The sequence below is a fragment of the Opisthorchis viverrini genome, assembly GCF_000715545.1.
Source record: "Opisthorchis viverrini unplaced genomic scaffold opera_v5_81, whole genome shotgun sequence".
Classification (NCBI taxonomy): domain Eukaryota; kingdom Metazoa; phylum Platyhelminthes; class Trematoda; order Opisthorchiida; family Opisthorchiidae; genus Opisthorchis; species Opisthorchis viverrini.
The window spans coordinates 793,330-803,758 of record NW_008751736.1 but is presented as its reverse complement, the minus strand read 5'-3'; the positions used below and the strand labels follow the sequence as shown (position 1 = coordinate 803,758).

At 44.4% G+C, this 10,429-nt stretch overlaps 1 protein-coding gene across 1 annotated transcript in view; it reads left to right on the top strand.

Annotated features, from left to right (window-relative positions):
* The window catches only part of T265_13569 (hypothetical protein), a gene marked incomplete at both ends in the record, with an annotated part of 117,723 nt that overhangs the window by 40,873 nt on the left and 66,421 nt on the right, over nt 1-10,429 (top strand). The window contains one exon of the mRNA XM_009169528.1: nt 6,535-6,796. Coding sequence (XP_009167792.1) covers nt 6,535-6,796 — 262 coding nt within the window. The remainder of the gene's footprint in view (nt 1-6,534; nt 6,797-10,429) is intronic.

Below are 10,429 nucleotides of genomic sequence, written 5' to 3'. Positions count from 1 at the left end.
TTCTGTGACCAGAAGCTACCTAAGATATTCCAATGACGGAGTGCATACGCACATTCTATAGCTGTGAGTAGTCCTCACGTAAACAAGACAGGAGTGTTTTAACAGTTATCAGTGAACACGTCACACAAAATATCTTTTGAGTAAGCTCAGTGTTTTGTCAAACACACATCTCTTCTCGTACTGGTGCACCTCACTGTATCTCGTAACCTGGTCGCTCCCCAAAATGATAGCAGGACTGGGCAGTCATGGTCTAAATAGTTTGGTTATTCATGAATTTAATGACGATTGTTATTTTCTACATTGAACGCAGGTTTGTTATCTGTAATTGCTTGCACGAAGACAGTAATTATTGGAACAGAATTCAAACACACGTTAAGTTTGGCGTTTGCGAAAAAGCCTACTCGTGCGCTTGAATATTCAAAGATTCTGCGTAAGTTTCCGTGTCCGAAAATGATGCTTTTTTCGGGCACAGAACAGTAACAACAGGCTGGAACTGAATGAATCAGATCTAAATAATTGACAGGATGTCTTTAATTAGACCACGAGTTGAAAAACTACATGGGGAATACCCACTGGCTCCGGAATCCGTGGAACTTACGAGTGGAAGATTGTACTTTGAAAGATGTTCACACAAGTATCGTGCAACATGGTTAGATTGAGATGAAACGGACGATAATATATTACAGGAACAGTGTATCAGTCGATTGCGTGGTACTTGTTCGCCTCTTCTCTCGTAGCCCGCGGAGATAAAGGTATAAGAAGACCAGCCCGACGGTACATTGTGAGGTGGCATGCGACTCCAAGTACATACCTAAATGCGAGAACACCTTTTATTCCGCGTTGCAATTTCATCTCGTTTGTAATGCAATAATCAATTTGTGGTCAAGATGAATAACTCCTAATTTTCACCCTCTCACGAAAAACTTCAAATCAAGTTGTATTTTGTGTACAGTTAGGCTACCACCGGGATTTTTGAAACTTTTACCGCAACTGTGCCAAAACGCAGATTTTTTCCTATCGGTAGTCCCCAAAGCCTATCCGAATCTATTTGAAAGAGTGCCGTGGCTCGCGCCTTTTGGCTGGCCATCTTAGAGTTCTTCCTGGACAAAAATTAAATTTCACTTCACTACCCTAACAGAAACTTGAACTGTGTGCTCCAATTCCAGTTCTGATCGTCATTACATTTGACATTTGTAATCGTCTCTTATCGACAATTCTAGGAACGATACCGTTTATACTGGCATTTGAGGAGTTCCTGAGTTCCGTTTGACCAACGTTGCCAGTAATTTAGATTTAAATTTTCAGGTTTCTATCTCAAAAACCAGTGAACCTTATGCATGATTGAGCAATGTGGCGAGGCACAACCACATCGAGTTTAGGCTGACTTGAGTTAGCTGCAGGCAGTCAGTTGTGTCTCGGAGGAACACGTCCTAGATAGAAGCCAGTACTTCTGGTAACGATTCGCTGTTCCGATGAAAGCCCGCTATTTTGTCCTCATAAGGGCAAATGTATCTATTGAAACTTGGGATTAGTTCATCGTAAAGGAATTTTTCGATGGACGAATATCACGTGCGTGTGTATGCGCGCGAAATTCCTGTGCTTGTTTACCAATTTTTATAGGTATGACTAGAGCAGTAGTTCATCACGAATCATTCAAGACGTCTGTTCGACTTCCTTTCACGTACAACTTCAAGGTCGACACTCATCACCGGTAGAAACGGCGACACCAAAAGTGGATGCTTATTTGTCCCACGCCCGTATTCTTTGCGTTGTAAAAGCCGTACTGTTGGAAGAACGAAGCAAAATGAGGGAAGGACTAAAACCAGAGGTGGTGTACCAAGATACACATAGCATTCATTTGCGACGATTATCGGGACCACGAGATAACTTCTGTGTGGAAATCACTTGCGAACTAAGAATGTCTACTTGAAAAGTTTTATAGTAGTACGCTTCCAAGGTCATTTCTGTAGACCAGTCCACCCAGCAGGTGGGGGAGTTTATTTCGACAAACTAATCACTAATAGGAAAATACCGCCTTGTGTTAGCAGACTCAGTTCCTGCTGGCCTCTCTTGAACATTACTGAAGCCTACTGGCATGAAGACGTTCACTGGCCAGTTCCGCCATAAGCTAACCAGTTAGCCACTTAAGAAATCGTCCTGCTCGCCCCTGGTTAACATGCGAATCCGGATAGCCACCACACCGAACAACCACTGCACCAGAAGCACCCACTCAAGTCCTTCAACCTGCTCTGTCCGTACTGTTTTTTTTTGGTACAAAATTCTCCAATCAGCTACACAGTGCGTCTTCCCGTAGGTGGTTGTAACAATCTCCTAGAATGAACTCTGGCAGATGAGCGCAAGGAAACCTTTCCTGATGACCATACGTACGATTTTCCTTTCTGTTATATCAGCTGATTCGCCAGTCTGTTGTATCTGCTGCTGACCCCACTCCAGCGCCTAATGCCGAAAAAAGGCTCACAGAAGGGAACACAACAGCTGTGTCCGAACAAACGCGTGCGAGAGCGTGAGCGAATCCGAGTGTAAGTATACAGTGGTCTGAAGCTATTGATTGGAGGGACACCGTCTGAACTTGGTCCAATGATAACGCACATCCCCCCTGCACATTGCGGGGGCGTTGCCTGACCTTGGTCAACGCTGACTCGCGCTGTCTGGGTTTGATACAAGGCCGTGAAGTGCTGCATTTGAGGGGGCGTTGTCTGTCTGGTTGACATCTAACGGAACTGAGAGTCTCAGTAGATTTTGCGCATTCAGTGGTTGCTTTCAGGAGGCTGACCTTCCTGATACCTTCTGTAAAACACAAATCTCCAAGACAGATGACGTAGCTTTGCCTCAGAGGAGATAGATGGGAAGTGACCTGAAATTCCTTGATGTTTGGTTTTTTATCACCACAACAGAAGGTGAATAGCGAAAATGCCTGAAAGCTAATTCCTCCTGGTCACACAGAGCCCATGCAGCATTGATGAAATTGTAAATAAGATCGTCCTCGTTCATCTGAAAGGGGGCCAGATGGTTCAGCGGTTAGATCGCAAGGTCCGTGGTTCGAACCCGACCTCCGCCCCTTGACTCCCTCTGTCCAGGCTTGGATAACCTGGGAGTATCCCAGCCCTCGTCCTTCCTTAAGGTGGTATGGCAACTAGGCACAGAAAGGGTGCTATAGCTGAACGATTCTTCTGAAAAGACAGCCAAGCTGATAAACCTCTGAAAAAAAGCTTACCACTCATCTAGTCAAAAAGAAATGGGGTCATGATGCTAGACGAGAATTTGCCCAGAAGATACCCATCTGGATGAAAATCTCCCTATGGAATTTACAGTAGCGTTTCTTTTTTCTGCCTTTCTCCAAACCGAATAGCAAGCTCTCTCTCAAGAGAAGGGTCATAGGCTCTTTCAGGGTGATTTTCTGTCCTCCTAAAGGGCCACCGTACAAACAAGCCAGTAGAAATCTGTGAAAGGGATAACCTGTATCTGCTTTAGTCAGTAAGTGAAATATCTTCTCGTAATACTGGAACTATTTTTCACCAGTGCAAAAGAAGTCTGAAACACCTTCAAAGAGCTTGAAGCACAAAAATTATGATTACAAAACGCTGAAATCAAGACTAGCCCTTAAGAAGGAGAACTTTTAATGCACTACTCGTAAGGTTGCTGAAAATTCGTCGACAGCCCACGACCGGTTTCGCCCTTCTTGAGGATCAACAGGTAGGCTCAGTACCCGAATTTCCGTCAACCTTATGTTCTACTTGAAACCAAATCGCACGCACGAATATGCACTCATTTGCAAACTAATTTGGTTTTCAGCAAACTTTTGAGTAGTGCATTACTAATATACATGTATCACGATATCCCCAGTATCTTTGCGACTGAAACATGAGGCGGCCTGGTTCAGCACATTCAATTGTTTGGAAACATCGCAAACGAATGCTCCAGCTGGGTTCCAGATCAGTCTCTCGAAAGACCAAATTGATTTGCAAATGAGTGTATATTCACTAAGGAGAACTTTGTTCACAGGGCTTTGCAACTTGTTTTTGATTGATTGGAGACGCCACTTGCGCAAGGGTGGCTGCCTACGATACCCGTTCTACGAGTATTTTGTGTACGGAATTAATCTTTTGCTATTTGCCAAACTGAACGTCTAAGACGGAACCCCGTAGAGTTTGTAACTCATCCCATTCGTCTCTTTCCTGCTTGAGACACACTCAGTGGGGTGTCAAGAGAAAACCAGCCAGATCATAGACAAGAAGCGTCATACCAGTCTGTCTGGCTTGCCAAAGACCATGATATCTTAAACAGTATGCTGCAGAAACACGATTCCCCGCTGTGATACAGATATAATGCGAATTCGGTTTTGCTCATCGATGGGAGATTTCCCTGGGACAGCTGAACTGGGTGGTCTACCTCTGTTGCGCGTGGTGGAATTTCTGTTGGTGTTTTGAAGCGGATAAAAAAAATTGGTGAAGCTCTCTTTTAATAAAAACTACCGACAAACTTTGCGAAAAACTCTGTTTGCAGCAGGATATCGTGCCTGAAGCATACAGACTCTGTTGGTAGAAGACAGTCAGCAAGGGTGGACAGGGGATTCCCAGTTTTGTCTATTCGGCAACTGGAGATACTCAATGGCGAGCAAATGGTTCTGATGGCTGTCTTGTATCAACTTGCATGAATGAAACTTATATAAATATGCATAGGCTAATCACATCTGAAACCATGAAAATTGGGTGTTCCAATAAACTGACTAAACTGGTGACCATTCATAGACATGACATACTACTCACAAGGCAACCATGTTCATATTGTCGGTGAAGTGTCTGATGCAAACGTTTTCTTGTCATTCTATCCTGTCTATGTTGAGGGGCCGAGAATTAGTTGTTTTATCCCTGCTAGGAATCATCAACAGTTCATACTTCACAAATATCTAGGAGAATTCAAACCTGAGATCTCCCGGTCGGTACTTAAAGACCAAGGTGTTTGACCACGAGCGGCTAAACCGCATCGTGACTAAATGGCATTCAAAGTGGATATAGCATCATTCGTACTTCGTTCAGTGCCGGGAGGCTCCTACGATGACGAACTCACTTGATGTGTAAACTGTTCGCCCTTTGGAACTGCCCAAGGGGTTAAAATTTCCCAACCTCGCTACCAAAGTGACCACGTGTGGCTCTAACGGAAGAACAATTTACACGAGAAGCCAGCCTTCCTGTCAAAACGTAAACACGTTCTATGAATCTTGTGACTTGAAGGATTGATAGCTTTATACCTTCACGAGAAGCCAGCCTTCCTGTCACAACGTAAACACGTTCTATGACTTGAAGGATTGATAGCGTTATACCCTGTCTAAAGGCGTGTCAGCTACGTTGCTGATCAGCCTTTTAGTCTTCAATCACCAGCCAGGAGGTTGAATCATCCCAGGTAGCTGATGATTCCCAGTAAGGATGAAATGGCTTAACAGTGCTTCTCACACTTTGGATGTGAAGTGACTTTGCTTGCAGATGACAACTTTTTGAACGATGTCTGACCTGCTCAACTGGTGATGCACTTTATGCTAGTCAAGGATTCGGTCGCCCAACTCCGTGGTTAGCCCCACATCTTATGGAATGCCGCAACACACGTTCGTACTTGTACAGTCGGCGAGGCCTGACCGTTAGCTTGGTTCCGGTTATCGGGCAACTGGTGCAAAGCACGGTTCCTTACCGTAGTGATGCATTCGGAGAAAACCGGTTCCTAGCAGGAACAAACAACTTGTGTAATAATGTGTAATATTGGTGGCACGAAGAACAACTTATTGTATATATTTGTAATGCACTACTCATAAGGTTGATGAAAATCCGTCGAGTGCATCCGTACTGTATTACAACTATATACATGCATCGCGATATCTTAAATATCGTAGAAACTGAAACATGAGGGGGCCTAATGAAGCACATTCAGTTGTCTGGAAACATCACAGATGAGAGGTTCAGCTGGGTCCCAGGTGAGTCTCTCGAAGAACCAAATTTGTTTGCAAATGAGTGTAAATTCGGTAACAATTTATTGTGTTTATCTTCAGCTCCAGCGCACCTCATTCGATTTAGGGTGACCAAACCTTATTTTCGACCATGTACGCTTTCCATAATCCAGGGTCCCTTGGTTCGATTCCAACTACCGTCTTGCGCGAAGCTTTAGAATATATGTCCCTAGATGTCAAGATCAGTATGTTGACCGTTTGGGAAGAGTGCCTGGCGTGGGTGACGCGATTACGAATTCCATACATCGTCCTGACCCAGCAGTACCTTTGTCTCCAATCAGGCGCTGAGGTTCTCACCATTGAAGTCAATTTCGCTAGGTGTTCCTATAGAACCTCGGGTTGTCTTAACCCTTGTTGTAGTGGCTGATTGTTGAGAAGTGTGGCCTTCGTTGATTCACTGGATAGCTGGGACTAGAATCTCAACTGAATGGCCTCTTTTGGTCAGAATCACGGATGCCTAGGTACTCTAATGATCGCGTCAATATTTGACTGTTTCTCGGCCTTCCTCTGCTCTCCAGATCTCACACACCCGATAGAGCTCCTGACGTCAACCGTCAAACCACTCTGCAGTCGAACATTTTTCTCCGGTCTGGGTGTTCCCACCATCGTTGAAGAGGAGGAGGAGGTTTCTGTAGACTACGACACGAGCCTGATGACGTCATCCATGCACAAGCCAGCGTCGGAATATCTGGACGGTCCTCCAGTCGCAACCGGGCACCATTTGACACAGGAGACACCCGAAGAGGATTACCCACTTCTGCGTCCAGACTACTTTGTAAAGTAGGTTGGGGAATTTTGTCCGGTGCACTACTCTTCAAACTAAATAAAAAGTTTGCGTTTGACTTTGAGACCACTAAATTCTGAGAGCACTTTCCTCCAAACAGTTCATCCTACCAATCTATTGGTTTTTTCAATATGGTTTACTTAGCGTTCTTTGTTGTTGTGGAAAGCGTTGCAATTGTTGACAAACAGGTGGCCATTACTGAACAGACATGTGAGATCACCTGCGCATTTATACAAGGATCTCAATTATGTCAAACTTGACAGCCAATTTGGCCGGTAATTTCCATTTTCTTAAACTTACCTGTCATTTCCATGGGGGGAGGTGTTGGCTCACTTCACCATCAGAAAGTAAGGCAAGCAGACAGTTGTGGATAATTGAATTTTCGATCGATAGGCAAGTCCAGTGGAATGTAATGGGTTGAAACTTCATTTAGACTTGCAAGCATGACAAGTCGAATGTGTTACCACGGGTCAGGAATAAAGACAAAACCCCCACGTTAGAAAAACTATCATGCCAAGAGCCATTAGTTGATTTCTTTGACATGCACCATTTCACGTGCATGACAACCAGGCTAGCCTGTTTGGTACGTCTTTCAGAAAGGCAAAAACAGCAGGTGTTACTTTCATTTCCGCCCACCTCTAACAAAGCCGACTGTCGAGTTACTTTTCAGACCTAGATGCTAATCACTCTCATTGGTTAGAACTTTATCCCATCGTTACCAGATTATTATGGTTGTTGTTTGGGGTGTGATGAGATTTTTGAAAGTTTAAATGAAAATTTCGTCCTGTAAGTGCAGTCAGCCCACGCTAAGAAAAAACTTACAGTTGTTCAATCCTTATTGAGAATCGTCAGTGGAGTGTATTGCACTAGCAGTTGAAGTCTAAATCGGTCAGCTGATCGCCAATATGAGTACAGGTGTTCCACTCAGAACTCATCTCTAGGTGCACACGAACTCAGATCAAGTTAGTTTAACGGTTATGAAGCATGAAGCATCTGAGCTGTTGAATGTGTTCACGCCCGATCGATACTTCTCATCAGCTCAGAGGACGAAACGGTACCTAACTGGTTTGCGTCAAATCCAACCGGTCAGGTGGAGGGTTCAACGTTTCACTAAATACTCGGCTAGCAGCAGGCTGTACAAGCACATCAGGGAACGTTGTACGCTTGTCTGAATTACAAACATACAGTCATTGGTCTAGTTTAGGATCTGTACGCACCTTATCGCCCTCAGATGAGATCAGGGATACTAACATACGATGGGATTTTTTCAGGCTAACTACAAATTCCTCGATAAGTTTTGAATTTCCGTCTGTGCCAACTCTTTTTTGTACGGATGTTTCTACCGACAGTTCGCATTATCCTGATCGCTTTTGATGGGGGCTGAAATTAGTCACATGAATCTACCACCAGGTTTAGTTGCATCGATGAATCACTGACTTCTTAGAGTGTTTTTCTAATAACTTACCGGTCCCATTCTCACGACTCTCAACATTTCCAAGACACACACAAGCTCAGTTATTAAAAGGCAAACCTACTGACCCGAAGGTCCATGGTTCGAACCCACCCGCAACACCTTGACTGCTACTGTCTGGGCCTCGTCAACCCGCATGCTTCCCTCGAGGGTGGTAAGACAGCTTCGAAGGCGTTTTGACTAAACGATTGACTGATTTGATAATGAGTTTAAGCGCTATCTTTTGACCTAGTGCATACTTGTATAGTGATTAGGTGAACCAGCCTATTACGCGACTGTTTAGTCAGTTCATTCTAGATGAAGGAAAACTTACGAGGATGTATTCACTGACCCCCTTATTACCGGATGATGCAAACCCTGGCAAGTATTGCACTTAATAAGAGTAAGAAACTAAGCAGAGCGGAGCATGAACGGGAAAGCTGTACGTTAGTTGTTACCATTAATGTCAGCTGCGCTGGTTATTGCCGTCGTCCAAGGTCCCAAGACGGGCCACATCTATGGTTGGAGACATTGTCAGACACGGCCCAGTCGCGCCCTTCAATGGTGCTCATGCATCCAAGCTATTGCTTTCAGTGCGTAGCTTCCTTCCCAATCCCCGAAGACCCGCACCAATATATCAGCACCCGCCTCTACCCCATCTCCCCAAATCATCGGTGGACGAAACGGTACGATCGATCCGCGGTTCTTTCAACTGATGTTAGCAGAGGTCATCTGACGTAGCCAACGCATTATGTAAGGGGGCAGTAGATATTAGACAAGTTTATCTGGAGAGATTGAGCAGATTCTTTTCCGTGCGAACCCAAACTTTCTGCTTGATTCCAATACAGAACACAATGCAAGATATTCTGGTAGGGTCATCTTCGTTCCACATCGTGTTGATAGCCTAGCGAAAAACATACTCCCCACTAAAAGTGACATTTTCGACGTATGGTTTCTCCAGGGGGTTTGGAAACGCTGTCTTCTCCCTCTGCACAAGAAACTTTCATATGAAAGTCATGTTGAAGAACGAAACGAAATTGAGGATTCTTGATTCTTCACGCTGTAGATATGGTAGTTCCTCAATGTGAAAGATATCCATGTGGGAATTATTTTTTGGAAAAAGTGTAGGCCGTTTACTTAGTCTGGCGACGTTCGCATTTGATATTAACAACGTCTTCAGTGATCGAACGGAATACACTGTGCCTAATCAGTAAAGAGGACATCATTTCAGGAATGTATAAAAGTTACATCTATGGTGTTGAATCGAATTCACTTACTCGAGTCCACCCACCAAATGAACTGAGTTACGCTCATCGGAGAGAATAATTTCTGTGGTGTCGAATTCACTTACTCGAGTCCACCCACCAAATGAACTGAGTTACGCTCATCGGAGAGAATAATTAACTGACCGCTTAGTTCAATTCCAATGTGGCACCATTCCTCCAAATAGTGACATCACATTTTGGTGGACTTACAGATGAGTACGCTGAGTTACTTGTGCTTCTTTGGGGTGTACAGCAAACGAAATATGGCGAGCGCAAGATTTCTTCTCGGTCATTGAGTATGACAGGTTCTCGCGGAATACAATTGTCAGAAAAGAAGGTTCAGATGCTACGGAAAAGGCTTTTCACGATAAAGCACCCCGATTCGGTATTGGGGGGCAAGGCAGGTTATGAGAAACTTGTTGCGACAGCAAGCTGAGAGCTTAGGGGAGAAGTTCATTCACTCTAAGTGCTCCGTTGTTTTGAGATGTCTCAGGAAGGGCAAATGAGTTACTGTAAAGTGGTGAATGGATCAAATGTTGTGGAGCGGCATTGTGCCAGCATAAAATGCCTACTCCGGAGAGAAAAAATCCTAGAAAGGCTTAATTATAATGCTTTGATAAGATAGCGCTGACAATTTTCCAATGAGAAATGAAGCTTAGCATGGCACCGCGGTTGAATCAAAAGAAATGATGATTCAGCCTGGAAAGTATCTCAGGTTGTCGCTTACCACGTTTGATGATCGGTTGCACGGTTCGTACAGTCCTTTCTCGCCAGTTAACATCCTACAGAGTTTGGACAACACATACTAATCTATGCTGAGAAGCCGAGAGGCACTGTGCAGCTGTTTCATCCTTATTGAGAATCATCAGCAGTGCGCATCTCACGAAACTCCGAAGAGTCTCGAACCCGCGACC